This window comes from Callospermophilus lateralis, chromosome 17 (genome assembly GCF_048772815.1).
Source record: "Callospermophilus lateralis isolate mCalLat2 chromosome 17, mCalLat2.hap1, whole genome shotgun sequence".
Classification (NCBI taxonomy): Eukaryota; Metazoa; Chordata; class Mammalia; order Rodentia; family Sciuridae; genus Callospermophilus; species Callospermophilus lateralis.
Genome location: NC_135321.1, coordinates 55,322,062 through 55,347,977, shown reverse-complemented (window position 1 = coordinate 55,347,977; position 25,916 = coordinate 55,322,062). Strand labels below are relative to the sequence as shown.

General features: G+C 36.7%; 1 protein-coding gene across 5 annotated transcripts in view; it reads right to left on the bottom strand.

The window, feature by feature from the left end:
* Ptprm (protein tyrosine phosphatase receptor type M) overlaps positions 1 to 25,916 on the bottom strand; it is an 825,932-nt gene that overhangs the window by 639,682 nt on the left and 160,334 nt on the right. For all 5 annotated transcript variants that reach the window (XM_076837052.2, XM_076837055.2, XM_076837053.2 and 2 more), the window contains exon 2: positions 16,708 to 16,830. In XM_076837052.2, coding sequence (XP_076693167.1) covers positions 16,708 to 16,830 — 123 coding nt within the window. The remainder of the gene's footprint in view (positions 1 to 16,707; positions 16,831 to 25,916) is intronic.

Genomic DNA, 25,916 nt, shown 5'->3' with positions numbered 1-25,916 from the left:
CTCCTATACTAATTCCTAGGACCAGCACCATGACCAGGCTCTAAGGCCAACAGTGACAGAACCCTCCAGCTGGTCAACAAATGTTCTTTGATTCCTCCTCCTGGACACCTATACTGAACTATACTCCTTAAACTATGCCCTTCTATGCCCAAGTCAGGCCCACAGAAACCTCCCACATGAGCATCTGTGGATTCTCTCCTCTGCCATGTAGATGTCCCCTTCAGAGAAATCTTGGAGAATATGTTGAAGATGATAAGAGTGAGTTCAACCTGGCTGGCTCCCAACCCAGAGACCTCCCATTTGGAGCCATTCTGGATGTCTATATGAATAGAAAATAAATGCCAACAATGTTAAGGCACTGACAATTTAACAGTGATTTATCTCAGCATGCAGCATTACTCTGACACAAACATTATTGTATTCTATAAATTCTTATAAAAAACAGTTTTGTTTTCTTTAGAAAGTCCTTTCATTTTAAAATAAGGATCTAGACCACAGGACCTACTGAATTCAGATGTGTTCTATTCTAAGAACTCATTCAATAACTAGATAGACATTTATGAAATAATCATTTCATTTGTTCTTGAGAAAACTTATGAGGGAAATGAACATGGCTGGCATGAATGTAACTCATGACTCGGCTGCAACACAACACATCCGTAAATTGAGTCTTCAAATTACAGAGAAAGTCTTATAGCGACCAAAAATAAAAATTAAAATGACAAACTACAAGCTCCCTTGATTTTGGTCACAATTCATTTTTTACTTCTTTGTTTCATCAGTGAGTTATCATTGTGTGTGTGTGTGTGTGTGTGTGTGTGTGTACACACTAACTTATTTTGTGTGGCCAAAATTCATGTCTGATTCTTAAAGAGTTTGCAGCTATTCCCATAAATGACTTCAGTATATTACTCTTATTTTCTTTTTAACTTACTGGAGGAAAGTTGATTACAGCAGAAAGCCTTGGGTTTGAGACTATGAAAATCAGTGATTTTTCCCAGGTAATGGGTAATAATAGTAAGAATGGCAATAAATACAACAAATGGCATGTCTCTAAGGGGCCTTACAACAATTATCATCTTTGAAAGGTTTTACTGGGTTTGTCAAAGAGAAAGTCTTAAAGATTCCTTTAATGTACTTGAACTAAGTATAAGGTAATCAGGAGAAAAGAAAACAAAATTCACCTGAATCTGGAGATGGCTTGAAACTAAAGCTATTTTACAATTCCTTCCTCTTTGTGTTAATGGGTATGCAAAGAGGCAAATGAGTATAACCTCTTTCCACCCTTATACTAAGCTCACAAATCTGTGATCAAAGTTTACTTTGCTGACTGAAAAAAAGATCTGACCTCTGGGATTTACTCTGAACCAGAACATTGGCAGGACATGGCCTGTGAATGGCTCACATGGGATTTCAATGTATTCCCTTGAAGTTCAGAGAATTCTCTGCTCTGTGCTTTGCTGTGAATATGTCATTGAAGAAAATATTGTCTTATCTACTGGGGGAGGTCACTAATGATGAAGACCTTATGCAATGCAAGAATAAATAACTCCTAACTGGCCAAAGGAGGGGAGGGAAAGAAGTGCACAAGGGCATTTTCATTAGCTCATTAGCAACACCTGACCCTGCATTTTAACTGTAAGTCAAGCGCGACATGTAGAACAGGGAACAGTGGCCCCAATAAAACAGCAAAGAACTGCAGGTCTCCATCTGCTGGGGGACTTAAGGAATTACCCAATTAAGAAGGTATGACTTTGCATGAGACTTATCAAAAATCAGATTAAAGAGAAATTAAGAAAATACTACCTCACTTGAGGGATAAGAAAATGGGACTGCTCATATCAGTCACAATCTTGATTTTTACTACTTAAACACTGAAATGGAACAACATGTTATTTCTCTTTTCAGTGTCAGGATCAACAATGTTTAAATCAAATAAAGACATTTAATGAAGATATTCTGTCTCAGTGAAGGCAATGCCTCAATTATACTTGAGAAAGGAAAAGGATGTACCCTCAGTGTTGTGGCAACCTCTGCAGATGCCAGCTACATCAACTGGGCAGATGTCAACTTCTGGCTCTCTTAATTACATCCCTCAAATCTTCTGAGGCAAGTCCTCGTTAAAGTGTTCTCAGTCTGCTAGGAACTCCAAATAACATATTCGTTCTGAAGTGAGTCCCAGACTTCAAAAGCTACCATAGTGGGCAGCCAACTAGCAGATGATTAATCCTTAGCAAGTCTATGCTACTTCATAAATTTAACTTTCTTTTCTTCCAGTCAGTGCATTATTCCATTTTAATACTTGATTCTTCAAAGCCCTGGGAACACTGTATGTAATTTCTCCAAGAATTTCCTAGTCTTGTAGGATACAAAAAACAGTGATTGTCCATAGCAGATACTTCTTTAAGTATGTATTTTTGAAAGGAGAATCAAAAACCTAGAAAGGCCATCTGCTTCTTTCTTCTTCCTCAAGCTTAAAGATTAACTATCTATAATTGCTGGGCAAATTTTTATAGATCACCAGATTCCCTGGGAACCTTACCATAGCTATATTAAGATAATATAGACAGTGTTTATCTATCATGCATTTTAAATATAAGCAAATCCTGATAGAAATCATATCTTCATCTTTGGAAATAAATGTGTAACCTGACATAATCTGCCTATTGATGGGAGATACATGACTTGTAAAAATCCCACCTGTGGGATTTGTTATCAATTCATAAGCAATTTCCATCAGGCATGATTTCTAAGTCTCTCTGAAATGCATTTAGTCATCTTTATATCATTTTGTCACTATACACTTCCTCATAAAAGGAACTAAAATGATTTTATCATGACAATATATATGACAGTTCCACATTTAAGATTCTCAGAAGGAGCACCACTGAATGAATTTAGATAGGTTCATTCACATATAAGTTTAAATAATTCACTTTGTCCAACCAGCTACTGCTCAGAAATCCTATACTCAATTCAAATATATGAATATTAATCCAAGTTTCAAATTTTTCTAGAGCAAATGATTTCATAAACTCAGCCTTCATAGGATTAAGAATACTCATATGCAGTTATGTGGCTCTATACAAAGTAATTTGTGTGTATATTTCATCTGATACTCTAGTGAATAGGCATTTGCTGGCATGAAGGACTACCTCTCAATAAAAGGAATGAACTATTTATGTTGTCTTTAATCAAAAAGAAAAAGTGAATTATAATATCCAGGAATATCCTTTTTGCAGTGTTTCCAAAATCTTTTTTTCCTTCTATATTTTCCTTCCTGACTCCTCTGAGCCTTTAACTGTAAAATATCAAAGTAGGCACCTCACTTAAGGTGGCACCTCCCAGTGGTTCTCCAATTGTCAGGGGCCAGGGACCTCTGAAACCCCTAAAGGCCTTTTATGGAGATAATAAAATCAAAACTATTTTTTATAATAATAAGACATTATCTTATTTTACTATTCCCATTTCATTTTCCACTGCTCACAAGTATACTGCACTGCTCCAATCTCAATGGAATGGGTACTGATGTATTCTTGTGTTTTTAACACTTTGGTTGTGATTTCTGGATTACCAGAAGACAGCAATAGATAATACCCATATGGTTCTTTGGATGTTTTAACATTTTAAGGGCACAAAGGAGGTATTAAGGCCAAAAACCATTCCACAAACCACACCACACTCTAGTGGCACAACACAATATATTGCATTTCTCACCCACCTACTGCCCTCTATTGAATGCATGTGAGTGTGGAGGGCAGAGGAAAATCATTTCCACATGTTTCTCACTTTAGTACTGTCTTAGTCTATTGTATCACAGAATACCACAGACTATATAACTTATATAAAAAAGTTTAGTTCCTATAGTGCTAAAAGCTGGGAAGTCCAAAGATGTGGCTCATGCATCTGGAGAGGCCTTCTACCTCCTTCATAATACAGCATCAAAAGAAGAGACAAAGGAGCATGTCAGTTTGAGTCTCTCTTCCTTCTCTTACAAAAGCACTAATCCTGTGTCAGGGCACCACCCTCATAATCCCATCAAACACAGATTTCCTCCCAAAGGCTCCACCTCCAAATAGCATCTACGGATTAAAAATGAACAGGGACATTCTAATGAGAGCAGGTATCCAGGCTAAAAACTTCTCAGTGCTTCCACAATTGCCAATGCAGGACAAAAGCAGAGAGAGCATTGTGAATCTCAACCTAGTTCTAGAAGCTTCTGCCTGAAAGTAACACATGTCACTTCCACTCACATTTCACCAGCCAAAGCAGGTGTTTCCATGTGTAAATCAAAGACAACACAGATACATAATCTTCCCACATTTAGAAAGTGAAGGCTGAAAGCAGCTATCCAACACCACTAACTCCCATGAGGGCTACTAACTCCCATGAGGGCTACTAACTCCCATGAGGGCTACATTTTGAGGTTACTAATCTCTTCCCAGCATTTACTAGAAGTTATTCACCTGTAAGACTCTTGACAGGCTTCATAGCACACATTTCAGGAAACACATAGAGTGATACTATTTAATTATGCAAATTGCATGTATGATAATTTAAAAAAATATATTTTTTATTTAAATTTTCCCCCTTAACTACTGAGAAATATCCACAGTGAACAAAATATATTATAGTGCATGCTTGCCAAAACTAGTATATAACGTTGTGTAAAATGGGCACTCTTAAGAGCCTCTGTTTGGCCAGTGCATAAAACCAATTATTTATAATAATTTCTGCCATCAACAAATGCCCCACACCATTTGATAAGAGCAGGACCCTGATCAATTCAAGTAAATTAACATTCCTGTCTGAATGGACTCATCCGGTCCAAGTACAAATTCATGTGTCAATGGTGGAAAGACCCAATGACCTACCGACTGAAAAATACAAACTGTATCATTTTGTTTTCCAAATAACAAGCATTGATTGCAGTGCTAGAAAGGTCACTTGTCATCAGCTCAGTCGTTGACCTACTGGCAAATTGCAGCCTGTCACTCCACAGTAAGCCAGGCCCATCATAGGAACTAAGGGATGTTTGATTTATAGAGGACAATTAGAGAGGCAATGCCATTTTCACAAGGTGTGCATTCAACAGGATGAAATCCTTTACAAGGATTTCAAAATTTCCCAAGATGACCATTCAAAGCCCCATTTCAAAATATTTACTTAAAAAGTGGTGGTCTGAACCCCATCTATGTCTTCCAAATCTTATAGTAAGGTTTTCAGTATCTTAAATATTTTCTATAAATAACAAACTGGAAAAATTACACTTTCAAGTTTCCTAGAATGAATTAGGTGAGATGTAATTAAGAAACAACCCTATATTAGAGAATTTAAAACATACAAATAAGGACTAACCATTTGAAAAAGAAATTTCCATTGATACTTTCTCTAAAAGTGCTACTGTATTAATATGCTATCCCACATTCCTCACTCAGACACTTACAACTACATAATCAGTTGTTTCAATTTGTCCACCCACCAGATAGAGGCATTATGATTGTCCAGCAGACAATTAATTAAATAGCCATATTTATTTCTCTTTCAACCACTTAAGCTTTGAAATATCGTGTTAAGATATAATTTGTCACAATCTCTTAGAATAAAGTATTGCTTAACTAGGCATTAAAGTCCACTTATTTAAGATAATGATCTGTACAATCATTTACTACAGTTTGCCAAGAAATTTCATATGAATTTTTCTGTGTTCACTACCACATTATAGACAGGATATAAATGCATGCAGAAAGGTATCTAAAAATAAAATTTAATAATTCTTTATGCACCTTCTTACAAAGTTTTAGCTAACCATAAAATATCTACCAATAGGATAAAGATCTTTATACTTGAGATATCCACTGAAGCATAAAACCACAGCATGAAGTATTTGTCCTATTTTAGAAAGTCCTAAAATTATATATCCCTGCATTTAGTCCCTCCAAATCAGAATTATATAAGTCTGTTGGCTCTACTAACACTCTCCAGTAATGATCAAGAATCATCAAGATCTTCTCAGAAAGGGAAGTCATGATGCAACCTGGGTTTTGGAAATATAAATATAAATATTTTCAATTCGAGTTGACAGAAATAGCATTTGACTAAAATGCATTACTGGCGAAAAATCACACTGGCATGGCACAAAATTGGTATGCCTCAATAGAGTGCCTGTTTCTCCACATTCCACTGCAAGTTTTCTTTGGCTGCAAAAGTACAAAAAAGATGAGAAAGTATAATAATTACTTATCTACTTCTTACCTAGACTTAATTGTTAACATCTTAACATTTGCATGTCTTCTTTCTCTCTAGACACTCACAATTGCTTCTACACAGTCATCCAAACACTTATTCCTTCATACTTTGGCATGACATCTTCTAAAGATAAGGGTATACTCTAACATATTCATGTGGTTTTATAGTACATATTTTTAATCAGATTTCCTTCCTACAGCTTTTTCTAATATAATCTTTATCAGAAATTCTGAATTTTCCTCTTCACATAGTTGAATATGTTTTTTTCTCCTACAGAAATGGCAATCCCTTCTCCTTGCTTCACATCTTTCATAAGCTCAGCACAGTCTTTAAGTCTGTCTTCTAACCTGCTCCAGCCTCACTCCCCATACCCTTGTGCCCTCTTCTGAAGCTGCCTCCTCCTGGAAGCTCTCTCTGCTTGCCCTTGCCCCACTGGCCTCTGTCTGGGTAGCAGCCTGGTCAGGCTCAGAATAGCTGGATGCAGTTGCCACAAGAGCATTTCCTTGCCACACCCCTTCTCCAAGATCTTGAAATGGGGTACTGGTTTATCACTGAATACCCAGTGCCTAGAATTATGACTTGTACATGACAGGTGCTCCTCGGGAAAGAATTTCATTTTGTCCTGGTTTTAAGGTTAACATAACAATCCAAGCCTAATAGTTCTTATTTTCACATATTTAGCTATTCAATTTTTTGGATAGAAAGTCCCAAAGGTACTTTCGGGGAATCTTTCAATGGCTTGGTCTGACACAGAATGAGAATGGAATGAATCTGAGCCCTCAGGCTACCCAGAATTTTCCAGGCCTTCTCCATCCTGGCTGTCTGCAGGAGGGCTGCTAGAATGCCATCTGCTGGAATTCATTCACCTGCCAGTGGGCTGTGCCAACTGCATGACAATGGTCCACCCCAAACCCATCTTTCCCCAAAGATGCCTCCTCTCCATGAAGAGAGCTTCTGTGGACTGTCTTAAATCCAGGAAGCAAGTGTTTCTTAGCCCTTGAGTTTTCTGGTCTTTAAATAAATTTTTTTTTTTAATTAGCCCCATCCGCACTCCATGCCAACCCTCACGGCTCACTGCAGTTCTATCAGGAATCTGTGCTCAGAAAACTGAGGGACTGTCCCTCATAACCCACTGTCCCTTTTCTTGACTCATTGCCAAAGGGGGCTCTTCCATTCCAGTAACCAAGCCCAACACCAGCACCTGTCCCACAAAGGCCAGTAAGCGGGACACAAGGGCCTGAGTTCCAATCACATCCGTAGTGTGCTGGTCTTGGGCCACGGATAATAACTGTCCCACTGCGGATCACTGTGATCCTCATCCCTCCCACCCTCCTCTACTCAGATGCTAACTATAAGACTTACAGCATCAGTCATGAATAGCCCATCTGTTTATTCTAATACTTGGCCTTATATAACTCTTATGAAGTCATTTCATACAATTTTACAGGGAATCAAGCAAGAAATGAAACTATTAAAATGCATATTTATATACATAGGCTAATCTGTATACATTTTAGCAAATACTTAACATACAGCTCACCACTATTCTTACTTTTTGTGAGTTTCCCATCTGCCACCACAAGAATTTAAAAGAAATTTAAAGGAAAACATTTGTTGAATACTAGACATAAACTAACAAAATAAATGATCATATATAATGCAATGGCTTAGACTGGCTTCCATGAAACAGTTAAATATTAAAAATCAGAAAAGCCAGGTGTGGTGGTGCATGCCTATAATCCCAGCAGCTCAGGTGGCTGAAGCAGGAGGATTACAAGTTCAAAGAGAACCTCATCAACATAGTGAGGTCCTGAGCAACATAGGGAGACCCTGTCTCTAAATAAAATATAAAAGGGGCTGGGGATGTGGCTCAGTGGTTAAGTGCCCCTAAGTTCAATCCACAGTACCCCCCCCAAAAAAAGTCAAACAATTTTGTAAACCATTATAGTCTTTATCTCTGAAAGTTTTGGCATATAAAAATAGAATCACTGAAAATATTATGTTTAGTGAAATAAGCCAGATTCGGAAAGACACTACTGTATGATTCTACTAACATGATTCATAGTGACAGAAAGCAGAACAGTGGTGGCTAGGGATTGAGGGAAGAGGAACTATTATTTAATGGGTATAGATTTTCAGTTTGCAAAGATGTACAGGTTTAGGAGATGCATGGTGGTGCAAGATATGCAACAATGTGAATGTACTTAATGTCAGTAAACTATACACCTAACAATGATTAAAATGGTAAAATGTGTGCTTTGTATATTTTACAACAGCTTTTTTTTTAATGAGGTAATGTGAAATGTGATCCATCACCTCGGCCCCATCCCTGAGACCTGGCCCAGTAGGAGCCCTTGCACACCCCACTCCCTGCACAACAGCAAGGAACACACTTGTTTACACCCTTGAAGAAATGAGGACACAGTGTGCCTGGTGGTGTTGAACTAAAAGCTCCCCAGAGAAGACTGATCTGAAATGGCTTTTTTTTCTTTCTCGTCATCTAAAGTTATTTTTCTAAATTCTGTAACTTAGAAACTGCTGACAGAATCCAGCTCCAGTCCAATTTCTTTCACTATGTCTCATCATTTACCATTTACCATTTAAAAGCTAAATGATCACTCAGGTGATCTGAGTAAGATTTGGGAGGAAGAGTGACTAGATTACACGTGGATGTCAGGCAGGGGCTAGGTACACAGCCCTTGAATGAAGAGTCAAAAACAAACAGTTCCTATATCCTAGGTTCAGGGACTGAAAACATACAGTCAACTAAAATAATGCTAGATCCAGTGCTCCCCACTCAATCATTTTAAGTGATAATTTTTATTGTAAAGACAGACTGGTCATTAAAGGAAATGATAGAGCAATTACCTCAAATCCACCATCTTGATAAAAACAATAAATATTTTAAGAGAATTCTTTCAACTTTTGTAATCTATTCAAAAATTTTATGAAGACTTATAAATTCTGTTTCTTATTTGCTGTATTGAGAAGATAAAATAATCCTTTGGCACAAAATGCCTACTTCACAGAAAGTCAAAATTAAGCTAAACTCACACCAAATTGCCCTCTGAAAATGACTTAAAAAGAAGAAAAGGAATGCATTCCTTAAATATTATGCTGGGCCAGGGATGAGGATGAGTTCCTGATTTGGATAGTGTGATCTTGTCTGGTCAACAGCCCTGGGGCAAATTCTGATTGTCTTCCCAAGTCTTCTAGAATCCTGCCTGATTTGATCCCTACCATTACCAGCAAAGCTTACCCTTTGCTCCTGTCCTATACTCGCCTGCATCACTCAGCCTCCAAAGCCACCTGGAGGTGGCTTGTTGCAGGTCTCTGCCCACAAACTGCCTCCTCAGAAAAGCTGAACCTGTCTGCTGGTTCCATGGCTCCCTAAGCTCTGATCCAGAAGTTGCTTATCCCCCTGGCTCCTAGCACAGCCCACTATTACTGTACATTCTCTCTGCTTATTGGTCAACTGCCTGCCTCCTTCCTGGGATAGAACTGGTGAGAAGACAGAGACTCATCTGCTGTAACCCCAGCACCTACAGTCCACGGTCATCTCCATAAACATACATAGTTATCCCATGCTACGTGTGGGAACAATGACACCAGAATCCATGGATGCGCAAGTCCATTATATAAAATGGAATAGTATTTACTATGCACATTGTCTCATATACTTTAAATCATCTCTAGATGACTTACAATAACTAAGAGTTGTAAATGCTGAATGCTCTGTAAAGAGTTGTTGTATTGTTTAGGAAATTATAAGGAGAACAGTCTGTACAAGTTCAGTAAAGATTTTATTTTAAATAATCTTACTCTACAGTGGGTTGAATCCATGGATGTTGATATGGAAGGAATACTGTATTACTAATATTTTACACATAAGGAGAGTTAAAACTGAGACTATTAAGAACTTTCCCATGGTCAACTGCTTCAAAGAGGTAGAGTCAGCAGCTGGCCAAGGTGGGGCATGCAGATAGCCCCCTCAGTGGAGAATCTTGATGCTCATTTTGAGAAGATCCAAGCAAACGCCACAGGATGAAAGACTATGCCCTTCACTAGATGTATGTGCTTACATGGGAAGGTCACTCAAGGACACTCAGAAGAGCAAAAACTGGAGGCTATTTTTCTCGCCAATAAGCCTGGGTCAAATTTTACTTCTTTGAACTTCAGTTTTGTATGGTATAAAATGAGGATAATGACACCCAGTTTCTCAAGACCATCAAGGACCAAATGATATAAAGCAAAGAAGCCAAATTTGTCAACTGCTAAGTGTCATTTGTGTGTACAAGATTACCTTGTTTCCTGAGACTGATTGATCTGAAAGTCCTGTGCTGCCCACATGCTGTGACTTCAGACTTTTTCCTGTCTTTGCTCTTCTTCTTACTGTTTTAAGGAACAAAGCCTATAGGAAAGCTAAATCTGATATTTTATGTGCTACATCTGATGAACTGAATTTTTGATTACCTTTTAAATATTCACTACCTCATTAATAAATGAAGATAAACATGGTTTACAGCATATGATCATGTTTGCCCATCCAAGAACACTGAGAATGTCACGTGCTCTGGGAAAGGCATATTTATTTGATTCATTTAGTGAGGAATCCCAAGCATCAATAACAATGCCTAGCACATAGCAGGTGTTTAATAAATATTTGTAGAGTGTTGACTGATTGAAGAAAAAATGAGATAATTAGACAACTGTCTGAATATTCGGTGCCAAAAAATATTTCTCACTGGATAGGCAGTGAAATTTAAGGGGAAGAAATCTTTTCAAGCTCATAGTTGTCTTTTCTTCATTACTCACTAAACCCTCTATAAGCTCTGAAGCATGAATATATAGGAAAGTCCTTTCTAGCATGAGGAAAATATGTGCCTGATAAATGCACCGAAAGAGAAAACTTCAGTTGCTTTGACTGTCAATCTATCATTTTTCCCCAAATGTGAAGCTAATGCTAAACAAATATATGTAGTCATTTTTCTATTTTCTGGGTCATTACACTAAGAGGACATACTACTGCTCTATCCCAGCCTTTCTGTCTGCCTTTCATATAGGCACCTACATACATGATTTGATCCTTAATCATAGCATCCCCATGAAAATTAGCAATCTCATCATGCCTAACATATAAAGCTAAGTATTGGAAAGCAAAATGAGCTAGCTATAATTTCATGCCGAAGCACTTAGAAGAGTATTAAAAGAATTGCCTTTTCCAAGAATTAGGGTCCAAATTCACTTTTTAGAGGTTCAATATTGTAAGGGGACAATGTAAAGCATAAATAAGTATTAATTCTATAAAATATCAAATAGTTATGATTATGAGCTACCTTTACATTAACACTATAGGTAAGTTTATTGTTTAAATTTTTTTCTGTTTTTTAAAAGAGGGTCACATTTTCTATACAGAAGATATAGATCTTTCCAAATATCAGTTTTACAAAACTTGAGTAGTAAGGTACAAATATTCCATGGTAACAATACACATCAACCACTGTCCAATCAAGTAGGTCATTTAACATCATAAAATACTTCTTAGTCATTACTTAATCTAAGTGATTATTATACAATGTGCTACAGTGTAAAGAGGGATAGAATTCAACAGTACTTACAAAATGTATCAGGATATTATTTGGATTCTTAATCAAGGTTCTTGTGCTCACGGTAGTAATTCTTATGATAAATTTAAAAAATTTTTGAGTTGGGTTTGTAGCCCAGTGGTAGTGAGCTTGCCTAGCATGTGTGAGTCAGTGGGTTGGATCTTCAGCACCACATAAAATTAAATAAATAAAATAAAGGTATTGTGTTCATCTACAACTAAAGATATATTTTTAAATGTTCCCCATTGCTAATGCAGAGGATCAATCGATATGAAATTAACTTCTCACTTATCAATCAAAGAGAAACTAGGTTTGTCATAGTTCGCACATGGAGAAAGCCTTTATGATTCAGAGCTAGCTACAAAAGTATAATCTACCATGACATAAATGTCGACCTTAAATATAAAAATTTAAATAAAATGTGGTATTCACTTCCCCTAAATATGTATTGCCAGAGCTAACATCACTGACTTAGAAAACTATTGAGTCAGCTTTTAGAAAGCTCTATACTGTATTTAAGTTGTTTAAAATGTGATTAATAATAACTTCACACATGAAAATACAGAGAAACAAATCCTGTAGCATTTGACTTAAAACACTGGGGCACTGATGTCAGAAAGGACACAGAAAAAGTAAAAAGCTAAAACTTAAGAAGAAAAATTTTAGTCTCCATCACTTTTAAATTCACCTTGATGGATTAACTGTTAATCAGAATCACAGCAGTAGAACAAAAATTTTGGTATTAAACAATTTTAAAAAATGTAATTTTCAATAGATGGGATTTTAAGAGGAAAAATATAAAATCCTTAATCTTGTTTATTTTCTTTGATTTTAATAGCCCAATGTTTGGAAAAACCTACAATTTGAACATGAAAGAAAATGTGAGGTAATGCCTGTATGTGAACAATTACGATAACAATTACAGTATGAATACAGAAAATAATGACAATATATAGCAAGACTCTAAAAAACCATTCTAGGCTGAAGCTAATCTAACTAATTTAAGAGAGTGGTCACAGAATTTCTCAGAAAGGGCCACACTAAATATAATAGGTTTTGTGGACCAGTCTCTCTAAGTCATCTTTGCTCTTGCAGCTTAAAATCAGCCACAAATGTATTTAAACAAATTAGCATGAGTAAAACTTTGTTTATGGACACTGAAATTTAAGTTTCATGTGTCACAAAATATTACTATTCTTTTTTAATATTTTTCAACCATTTATAAACGTAAGTGCCATTCTCAGCTTGTAATTCATACAAAAATTTGGCAGCCGGCTGAATCTGCACAGCAGGACATAGTTTGCCAACTCTTGGTCTAAAGCATTATAGAACCAGCCCACACATGGGAGACCAAATACACACTTGCACACACACATGAAAAAGTCCAACTATATTTTAAATGAACATTTAAATAAAATTAAAGAATTCTATCCTTATATTCAATTTTGACACAGCTTTACCCTGAGAAATATTTTTTAAATTAGCCTTCTGGTTTTGCATGAAAGGACCAGTTTTGGAACCTGCTTTTGAAAGGAATAAATTACATTGCACACATTAATGGAAAATGTGGGAGAGAAGAGAAGAAAAAAAAGAAGAAAAAGAGAAAACTCTTGAAACTAAATAGTATTTAAAACTTATGGCTATATATATACATGATGGAGACTCAGTATTAAAATCATATATTAGGATGGTATAAGATGAATATTTATCCAAAATGTTTTGAACCAGAAGTGTTTGGGATTTGAGATTTTCTTATATTTTGAAATATTTGTAGAGATGATGGAGTATATATCGGGGCTGGGACCCAAGTGTAAACATGGAATTCATTTGTGTTTCCTGTATACCTGTTAACACATAGCCCAGATGTAATTTTATACAATATGTGTAACTGTACTTTGACTACAATCCATCATATGAGGGCAAGTGGACAATTTTTCCAATTGTGGAGTGATGTGGGTACTCAAAAAGTTTCAGATTTTGAATTGTTTCAGATTTCAAGTTTTTAGATTAGGAATGCTCAACCTGTGTATGTAAATTCATAAGATGACATGTTCTTATTTCTAAGAACATTGCTTGGAGAATTTAACTTCTTACATATCTGGTTAATATACCCTGGGCTTACACTAAGAAAACTGCTCTAAGAACACTTCCAACCTGTCTCACAGCTAGTTATGTATAATCTTAGGTTGTGTAGTTATTGTAGTTTTCTAACTTTTTCGCAAGTAGGTAAAAGTTCATTGAGAGAAAGAGTCCTTTCTTACAATCCTCCATCTCTAAAAGTAATTATCACCATATTTAGCATATGTTAGGGGTCAAAAAATTACAATAACTAAAGTTTATTTAATGAAATAGTAGAAAGAGAAATACCAGTGTTTGCAAGCATGTATTATGGCACAAATTTAGTCTGAGAGAACATCTATTGATTATCCAAAATCTCGTCTACACCCATCCTTGAAAGCATAGCAGAGGGGTATAGATAATGCTAGTGTTACCCTTCATTTACACTCTGACATCCAAACATCCGCATATCCAAACAATGAGCTGAACCTTGTGTGTGTTGGTGGGGCAGGGGTGGGGGCTTGGGGAAGGGCTGGGGTCTGGAACAAACTTTCTGTAACCACCAGGAATCAGATGAATTGATGAAAGTGTTAGAAGATGGAAAACAAAGACCTCATGTTGCAAAGGCCTAATTTAACCATAAATTAATCTACTAATCAACAGAAATAAAATAAAACAGAACATTTAAATGCCCCCACTTTATCGTTACTAGGCACAAAACCTATCCAACATTAAATATCCGTAAAGTTGCTTGACGGTTGTTCCTTCTACTCTCTCCCTGATTGTTCTACAACACACCTGGCTTGCTATTTATTACCATTTATAATGGCCACTGCTGGGAACTCATTCTGTTTAAATTCAAAGAGTGGACTATTTGGGGCTGGAGTTGTGGCTCAATGGCAGAGCGCTTGCCTAGCATGTGTGAGGCACTGGGTTTGATTCTTAGCACTGCATATAAATAAATAAAATAAAGGTCTATAAACAACTAAAAAATATATATATTAAAAAATTGAGTGGACTATTTAGTGAGAGATGGCAGTATGGTATGTCAAAAGGTAGAAAAAGGGGACCAAGAAAAGATTTCTTAAGGTGTTTTTATCAGTGGAGGTCTGTCATCTTGTGACAAAAATAGAATCAGCAGCAGCTACAAAAGTTTCTTCAATGTTTAGGCTTCTTTTAAAGTTAATTTTTCAAATAAGACTTCAATAAAAAGGGGTGCAATAACAAAATCAACTACCTACAGTGAAAAATCACAAATCCAGGGGCTGGGAGGGTAGCTCAGTGGTAGAGCCCTTGTCTAGCCAGGTGGGTTCCAACCTCAGCACTGCAAAGAGGAAACCATTACAAATTTTGATCAAGTGAGAAGACAACAAAGCAACTGTGAGTGTGTTTTGTGGAGAAATCAACCAGGACTAAACCTGGCACCCTTCCCCTCCCCAAGCCTCAGCTGTCCTAGCTTCTCTAAACATAGGCTGGGCACTCAACAAGAGGGAAAGTCAAGACCCAAAGCCTCCAGGGCAACAAACCTGTCCTGGAAAACTCAGTGATAATAGGAGAAGCACAGTTGTGTACCCCTCTGACATTTGACTAGAATGGAAGCAGGAACTGAAATTGTAAAAAACAACTTAGGTGTATCACAGATGCCACCACAGCCATATCCAAAAGTACACACACATACAAGAAAACAGGAGATAGAGGGGAGAATGTGACCTGCAGGAAACTAGCCAAGAGCTAGAGAGGTTCTGAAGCCTATCAAAGGCACAGTGCTAAAGAACTCAGTGTTCCTTTCTTTGAAATTATAAGGAGTTAAAGGAAAGGCAGGCAGGAATGTGGTGGATGCCATAATTGTTAAAGCTTAGTAAGAACAGCATTAGATTCTACCTCATGTTTCAAATCTACATTTAAAAAATTAACTTACTAAATGTATTGTTTGCTGCATGTAGGAGCATTAATGAAAAGCTTAAATTCATTAAAAGTACAAAAATTATGTTATATCTGAAATCCAAATCAGGATAATATATTTTACTAGTTTGAATCCTGAATGTGATATGCTCATCATTCCATCTGAAGAATGAATCTGCAAATCTGAACTTTTAAAGGGATGCTCAAGGTCACACGCTGAAAAGGGGATCCAGTAAAATGGTCAGGCTGCAATACTACCAGAGTTCATCAGTCACCATCTCGTACTCTTCTTTCCAAAATGCAAGCTGAATTCTTGCTGGTTTTCAGTGAAATAAATGTCTTTCCCTCAGCAGAAAATTCACTAAGTACTTCCACACTGGGAAAATTATGTACATAACCATGCATTGCCATTATATTTTCTGAATGTTTTCAAGACCACTTGCAATCTTTTGAGACTTCCCAAGTATAAACTGAGTCCCTGAGGTTGAGAAATGTTAAGTCACCTCCAAAGTCTCCTATCTGTGACAGCAGAGACTTTGTTATTTGGATTCTCCAAGTAAAATTCCATCCATGAGTCACATTTTCTAGAAAACACATCCATTTCCCATATCTGCTGCTTGGAAAATGATCAACTATGTGAGGCCCATTAATCTAGTTAAGGTGTACCCAAAGATAAAGGAAATAAACTGTAAGTAGACCGTAAGGAGGGAGATATAAAGTTAATACTCTTGTAATCAGTCCTCTTAATTATTCCACCTTCACTAGCTAATCAGCCAGTGACTGCCACACTCAAAGAAAACACCCTCCATCATTCAACACTATCCAGTGAACATTGATTAATACTCTCGGGTTCCCTTTACTTTAAAAAGAAAACTTAACACTAAAAGCAAACCTGATGGCATCCATGGATCAGAAGTTGGTTTGGTCAAGGTGTTCACTTGCTCCCAATTGAAGTCATCATCTTCAGCTTGACTATATCCACATGTGCTGTATGGCTCATCAAAAAGGCAACCACCTAACATGTGAAAGAATGAAAAATAACATTAAGTGACAACCAGACCTCTTAAAATGAGCTGTGATGATTACACCTACTTGATGCCAGAATCTAATTTTGCCTTTTTTGCTCAGGATCAGTAGATTTCAACATTACTGTATGCTTGCTAAGTATTGCTGAGTGTTAACCATTCCTTGCCCTTACCACTATATTCTGTTTCTCTCAAAAAAGAATCTAACATCTATAGAAGAAAATTAAAAGGAAGAAATTTTAAAATTCATATTTTCCAGATGTATAGGAATTTAGAAAATTAACTGTGCATTCAAAACTTTAAGAGAACTTCCCTGAGCATTCAATGGGTTTTCAACAACAACAAAATTTATCATTTGTCCCAAAAAATAGAGAAATGTTTTCATCCACAACACTGGCACAATGGTAGAAGACAAGATGCAGTACAAACTATGAACAAAATACAAAATATTTTTCAAAAGATTATTCTAAAATCTAACATAGAAACAGCTTTCACTTTAATATTTCAAAGATTTGGGGAGGGGTCTCAAAATTAAAACAGAATATAAATTTACTTTATAGTCCACATAAGGCAAAAATAATTTCAAGAATAAACATGGGGTAAACATCTGCTCAATTTTGCTACTAGGAACAAAGCTATTTAAATAAGGAAACAAAAAATAATAGAGAATGCAGTATATGCAGAGCAGCTCATCTGTTTCAGCATCAACAGCATTCAGCACATTGATGATTGTAGATTTCACCTCACAAGCTCTTAAATGTCCATTACTCTGAATTATTATAGATAGCATCAGCTCTTTATCCAAATGTGTCACATGGGGAGTGTGAGTCATTATATCAACCATATTAATGACTATGAAAATTCTACTATACACTATATAATGGATAATCAATATTATTCATTGCTTAACAATAATAACATATTAATTTAAAATACTGATAGAAGTACTTGACAATGAGAATTAAGATCTGGGTCAAGCAGGGCACAGTGGCATACAACTGTAATTCCAGAGTCTAGCAAGGCTGAGGCAGGAGGATTGCGAGTTCAAAACCAACCTCAGCAAAAGTGAGGTGCTAAGCAACTCAGTGAGACCCTGTCTCTAAATAAAATACAAAATAGGGCTGGAGATGTGGCTCAGTGGTCGAGTGCCCCTGAGTTCAATCCCTGGTACCAAAAAAAAAAAAAAGATCTGGCTCAAGAAAACATAAATTTAAGAATATTATTCCACTATGTTTGTAATGTATCCCTGGTGGCAAGAAAATAGAATAGAAAACAGATGTTGGGGATCACCTGATCTAACTTCCATGCAAATGCTCAAGTCAATTCCATGGAGACGGTCTTTGAAAAGTGTGACACTCAAAACTTTGTAACATATACTTATCACACAGACAATGCACCTTAAAAAGGCCCAAATTTGCTTATTGAGAAGGAAATCCATTTATCTTAGTCCCATCCATGAAGAAATGGTAAAAATATCAGAAAATGCAATCATCTGAAAATAGTTGTGATGTTCTAAGCCTTTATTTCTCTAAGCAAAACAAGCTTTTTCCCCCCTTGAATTCCTCCTACTAGATGCGTTTCAGACTTTTAGTAGCATGGCAGCTGTTCTTTGAACACTAGTCCAAAACGCCAGATTTCAACTGGCTGCTTCCCCTGACCTCTGCTTTTTCAACAGCCCACATAAGGCACTTGTCCTTTCTGAGCTGCTGGGAGCCTTCATATCCATTCATCCTTTCCAGAGTTGTTTCTCTTCTATGATGAGGTAATTTTTCTGAATTAAAACACAGGACTGACATTCTCCCTAAACCCCACCTCATTTTCAGTGCATCATCGTGGCCTGTGGAGAGCTTTCAGAATACTGACCCTGTTGCTCAGTTACTAGTCATCCTGCCTAAATTTACATTGTAGGTTGAGCATCTCTCACCTGAAAATCCAAAGTCTGCAAAAATCTGAAAATTTCTGAGTATCAATTTGATGCCAAAAGTGAAAAATTTCACACCTGACTTCATGTGATGGGTCACATTCAAAATTCAGGTACACTAAAAATACTGCATAAAATTAGCTTCAGGCTATGTATATAAGGTATATGTGAAACATAAATGAACTCTGTGTTCAGACTTGGGTCCCATCCCCATAGCACCTCACTATGTATATGCAATTTTAAAAAATCCAAAATCTAAAACATGTCTGATCCCAAGCACTTCTCACAAGGGATACTCAGTCTGTGTCTGCAAATGTGATAGGCATGCTCTCAATGTCTGCCTCCCAAGTGCTGTTAAATGTTACATGGGGCAGAATCCAGGAACTCTGAACTGTTTTAAATGGTCTCTCCCAGCTTTCTAGCCTTTTCTTAAGTCATTAGTTCCAGGGATGAGGGTGAAATCGACTCAATGACTTCACTAACATTTCTAACACTTCTAGTCTCAAGTAAACCTTCATCTGAAAACCTGAAAGTCATTATAAAGGGTAGAACACTGAACTCAAAAGTTTTACCTTGACAACCATCAATCATTTGTATTTCCCTCTTACTGGATTTTAATAAGTTCAGATGCAAAGAGAATTCATTGAGTGCCTAATGCTAACAACTTTCCAATTTAGGATAAAAAATGATAAAAGATTGCACAAAATAGTAATGGTATTTCCCCCCACCTTAGTTGCAAACCCTAATTTTGACTCAGAGGATAGCTTCAAGTACTAAAGGGATAATCCCATCAGCAGTGCCATGAAAAATAGTCCAAAAGAATGAAATAATCATAAATTTTGATATAAAGAGACTTCATGGAAACAGCACTCCTGTGGAAGTCCTTTCATAAAATCTTAAACAGAGAGAAATAACTATAAACATCCACCGAACAGCAAAGGCTGGTTAAATATCTAGTTTACAAGATGGCTGCTGGCACTGAAGATGGACCCAGATACCAAGGCAATAGCATGTGTGGCTGAGAGCAAACCCAGTAGACGAATACAAGGCCTGTGAGGGGACATAACTTTACCATTACACAAAGCTGTTTTATCACTTGAAAGGAAATATAAAAATATGATATAGTTCTTTTTGGACCCATGTCTGGTTACTTAACCCCTTGAAAATAGAATCAACCATAGAATTTCCAATGGTCCTAGGATATACCCCCATGCACAACAATCTTTATTGGTGGGACCATGAAGATAGCAAAGGTGATTTTTTCAGCTAAATAAGATTAAAGGAAGTGACAACTGAATTAAAACAACCAATTAAAAAGAGAGCAATTAAGTTTTGGTTTTCAGGGCAGCTGGCAAAGCAGCAAAATATATACTCTCTGGAGTCAAACCCCCAGATATATTTTCATGAAAACTACAGATTTTAAGAAATGTTATCTGAAAGGCCATGGACAGGGTTGGAATTATGCTCAAAAGCAATACTGATTTTCTAACTATATCTTTCTTGCCTTGGTATCCCCTAGAGCTGCTACTTACTAAGCACCCAGTGAACACTTTTTAAAAGAAGAGGCAATGAATTCCCCCAAATTCTATGTAGGATCTAGCTGCAATAATTTTTGCCTGGAAATTTTTAAAAGAAGTACAATGTAACTTCCATCAAAATGATAAAAACAATCTTTATACAGACTCACAAAATACCTTGCCTAATTCTTCTGGGGGTATCCCAACATAAAACAGCTGGAAAAGGTGTCTAATCATTGAACATGTTCATTTTTATTATGGTTGAAACTATAAGCCAGTTAAATGTTAATGAAGTCTCCACAAATTATGGCTTTAACTTTTTTTTATCCTGGCAATAATTAGATGGCAAGGCTAGTTGCCTATAAAGGTCACTCCTAATTTAAGAAAATAAAATACTGTCATTTGCATATTGAACAAAATTTAACTTTCTTCTTTCTTTGGAGTAGCAGAAATGACTACAACAATAGTATGAAATCTTTAAGGTATAAGGTGTGAAGAACTGGCCTGCTTTTACCCAAAAGGGAACCCTATGAAATTTTTTATGTCATCATTCTATGTCCTACTGAATCTCCAGGCCTGGAGAAAAGACAAAGGAAGACAAACTGACAAGGATTAGGGCCAACCATTGAAAGATATTGTTAAAATTTGTTTTTGATTGTGATCCATTCATGCCATCTTGACCCAGCCCTCCTACATGCACTCTTAATTAACCAAATGTATCTCTACTGAGATGTGTGAATATTTTTTACTATGTTCCACCTGGTTTTGCAATAGGCAGCTCTAGGTCTACTAAAGTGATTTCAGGATTCCTTCAAAGTTGCTACTTGTAGTCTGTAAGATTTGGGAGTGAGAGCCGCTACTTAATACTGTTTATTTAGCTTGAAGTTATTAATCAAAACTCAATACTCAGAGAAAACCCCCTGATCTACAAAGTTCTTTGCTACTGACATCTACTATTGCCTCATATGGACCTGGTATCATCTACATGCTATCTAAGAGATAATATGGCTATTATTTATTCTTCACAGCCAGAGAAAGACACTCATCTCAAGATGTCTGATTCAAAGAACTCACTGCAAAACCAAAACCATGCAAGTATGTATATGTATCAGCTTATTTAATTTTCCTAAAGAACTATCTATGTACCAGTTATCAACATATATTATACCTCTCAAGTCTATACACACCTTTCATCACTTGCTCTGTAAAAATGTGTCAGGCCCAATGCACCAGAAGATAAGATTCTCAGTAGAGGGTATGAGAGAGACCCAGCATGAGGGAGGGGTTGGCCTCACTCAACTCCCTGGCAGGATCCTCAGCACACCATGCAGGGGACTTCTTGGAGCCTGACTCCTCCAGCGATAGCAACTTGCCTCTGCACCTCTTCTGGGGATTGTAACAGCAGGCCCCAGTGGAATACCTCCCATTCACAGCTTTTTCTGCCCCCTGCTTCCCCTCCAAAAAGGCATATTCCCTCCAAAGTTTGCAGGTACAGCCTTATAGTGACTACTCTTCCATCTACTGGGCCACAGCCCTGCCCTGGGTCTCCTGCTTGGCTCTACATCTGCCAAGATGTATGAACAGAGACTGTTCCAATACATCTACTATTCCTTTATTCTGTAGAGCACTCATTCATCTGTACTACCCCAAGCTCTCCTATTCCAATACCCCATTATAGTTCTTTATTTTCTTCTTCCTCCCTCCCTCTCTTCATCCCTTCGTTCTTTGTTTCCTTTTTTCTTTCTTCATCCCCAGTCCTTTGTCACTTTTTGAGACAAGATCTTGCTGAGTTGATGTGGCTGGCCTACTTCAGCCTTTTAAGACACTGGGATTACAGGTATACACCACCAGGTCCAGCAAGTTCATTATTCTTTATATTAATTTTCCCTATCCAAGTTACTGTACTGTTTCTGTCTCCTGACTAAATCCTGAACAATGCATTCCTATTTTTACAAATGACAGTTTTAGGTGGTCAGATAGCTCCCCAAAACATCCCAGAGTTTCAGTGCAGGGCTAGTAATTCAACCAAGGTCTGCATCTAAAGTCCACGCTCTTTCAAGTCTATGAATTTTCACTTATATCTATCAAGTAAGTAAACAACACACTGACTAATAAATGAACTGTACTGTAAATAAGCTCCTGAAAGTGCTGCTTCTAAGAAGCAATGGAGGACAATCAAATGTTAATTTCATAAACCTTTAAGATAAACACACATTTTGAATTGTTCTTCCTTTTACAGGTTAAATTGACTTATACACCCTAGGCAATCGTTCCTATTGTTGTAATTATAGTCCATTTAAAGTTATTTTGTAAAACGACTATAAGACTCCTTGAGGAGTTTTCTGGAACATTTTCTCATTTGTTCTAAATACAGAATGACCCCATTTAAGGCAGCTTTTATCAAATGCACAAAGTATTAAATGGCTCTCTCCATAGAGAACACAGATCAAAAAATAGTACTAAATTACCCCCCCAGAAAAATTAATGTTCTATGTTCTATTTTCCTAAAATACATGCAATATCAGGTGGTCCTATACACTTGTTTCAGATTTTAAAACTGTGTTAGATAAGTGGCTACACAATTCAAAGGATAAACAGAAAATAAACTATAATAGACATAATTGTTTTAAGAGTTAAAGAAAAAACCTATACCAACATGCCAGAGTCCTTGCTTTCTTCTTATAAATCACACTGACATCTACATTTAATTGCCTGCCAAACAATAAAAGTATATAATGCCTCTTAAACTTTGAGTGTGCTGGAGATGTTTAGTGAATCAGACACTAAGCATTATAGAAATGCTCTCCTACATAATTTAATCTAGCAAGCAGCTTTTCCACATTGTACAGGCATTTAAATGGCTAATGCTGTGGCTCTATTGTAAAAAGCTTCATTTGCCCATGGATATATCTTACATAATACAAAGAAAGTGAGTTGTCTTGCTCTTAAAGTATCTATGGCTTATTACACTTACCTCATACTTCATTTTATCACAATCAATGGATTCCTAATTTTTTTAAAAACTTTTTTTTTTAATTTTTAATATTTATTTCTCAGTTTTCGGCGGACACAACATCTTTGTTTTTATGTGGTACTGAGGATCGAACCCAGGCCGCAAGAATGCCAGGCAAGCATGCTACCGCTTGAGCCACATCCCCAGCCCGGATTCCTACTTTTTAAAAATGCTGGATTGCAACAAGTAGCCACATATTTTTCTTATTGATCATAAAATCTGGTTAAACTAAATGGGTAATGGTATTTTTTCTATTTCTAAATGTTGTACAGATAGAGCCAATTTATTAGGAACTTCAGTGTCTCCATTTTTCCATATGCAAATAAATACCTCATAGAACTGCTACTGGATTTAATTAGAACACTTAATGAATTTCCTGTGTAAATTTGAAACTACCTGAGAATACTAAGGTATTCTTATTCCTTGCACCACAATATAGAAAACTATAGTGTAGGAAACAGTTTTCTACCTCCCTAGTAATTGATTTGGAAAGGAAAAGAAAGTGAAGGACAATTTGCCAGAATGTCCTAGTAGACACTCAGACCTACATCAGTATTTACCATCTGCTCTCTGCAGTGGTTTGTGTCCTGAGCCCCACATTGCAGCAGTGATTCTCATGGACAATTCTGGGCCTGCTGCATCCCTGAACTACATTAGAAGATTATCAAGCCCCTCCCCCAAATTCCTGAATCAGAAACTCTGGGATTGGGAAAGTATCCTCTGTTTTAACATGCCTCCCAGGGATTCTGAGGTATCCTGATAGCCACAGTTCTAGACTAACCTATTTAACCAGAATATTCTGGGAGCAACCGCAGAAGATTTTTTTAAAAGACCCTTTTAAAAAAGGCCCCAGAATAATCTAATAGTTGACCTAGTTTAGAAAGGGTGCTCTAGATCAAACATGTTTAAGCATATATACACAATGGAATTTTACTCAGCAATAAAAGAGGATAAAATCATGGCATCTGCAGGTAAATGGATGGCATGGAGAATGCTAAGTGAAGTTAGTCAATCCCCAAAAAACAAATGCCAAATGTTTTTTCTGATATAAGGAGGATGACTCATAGTGGGGTAGGGAGGAAGAGTATGGGAGGAATAGATGAATTCTAGATAGGGCAGAGGGATGGGAAGGAAGGGGAGGGGGCAGGGAATTAGCAAGGATGGTAGAATGTGATGGACATCATTATCCAAAGCACATGTATTGAAAACACGAATTTGGTGTCAACATACTTTATATACAAACAGAGATATGAAAAATTGTGGTCTATATGTGTAATAAGAATTGTAATGCATTCCACTGTCATGTATTTAAAAAAATAAAATCAATTAAAAAAGAAAGCATATTATTTGTTTTTTTAAATAGCCATGACCATTCTATATTTAGAATTGTATGCATGTAGTACTCTGAATATGCTGATTATGATAAGCATGCATATAATTGACTTTTTAAAGCATTTCTAGAAAATATAAATATAAGTTGAGATTCAGACTTTTCTTTCATTCGTCAATGGATTATACTGTATTGCTCAAAAGGAACATGGAAGAAAAGCCTTTTGGAGGTTGGTGCTTGGAATAACTTAATAATTTAGTCATAAATCTCTCTCAGATAAATTAGGAAAACAAAATAGCACAGCTGGATCAAAGTGTTGCTCTAATTTTCTGCTAAGAAAGCCCTGAACTGTCATTTTTCTAAGTGGAACTATTCAATAAGAAGAGATATCCTACATGGAAAATGATCCTGGTTACTGGTCAGAAGTACCCAGGAAATTAATGAAAAGCAGAATTTCATTTAATGCACTCCTGCCAGTTTAATATGATTTACAAATCTATCTCTTGATGATTTTATTAGCATAAAATCATCATTTGGAACAGCTGATAAAATAAAGTCCTGAATTCACCAATGAGCAGTGCAGTCAAATCAATTGTTTATGTTCAGTTTAAAACAGCCAGTCAATTGTTTAGTTCCCTGGTCGCTGATTAACCTAAGCTCACCTAAATGAATATCCTCAATGAACATTTTTTTAACCCATTTGCAATCACTGAGTAGAACTGATGTATTAGGAAACAGTAAACATAATTTCATATATCCTCTTGGCAAAACATTCATTCCAATTTGCTATCATTAGGAGAATTACTCATCTAACATCAGGTAACTTGTACAGCTGACTGTACTGAAGGGGATCAGGGACCTGGTGTATATTAAGCCCTGGATCTGCCAGTTATATGTGTCTTGCTCCCTGAACAAGAAGGAGATGAGCAGTCCTCACAGTGGAGATGCACTTTATCTAGATGATTTCAGTGAAGAAAAGGGAGGAGTGTGAGATAGAGAAAAGTCAATGTACTTGGTCCAGGAGCCTAATAGTCATATGTCCCAGAAAAGCTGGAACTGAACAGGTGCTCCCTCGATCTCACCCAGTTGGTCTCCATTCCTTCATGCCTTTCTTAGCATGGCATCCTGTTGGGGTCAGTGTAATTCTCATGTCTAAATATCTGAATGTTTTACTAAACATCAGTCCAAACTCTAAACCACCTAATTCTGTGCTCAAATAAGAAAATAGATATTCCAATGCTAAGGGGACCCTAGAGTGGCCCTGTTGAAATTACTGAGAAACAGTATGTTAATCT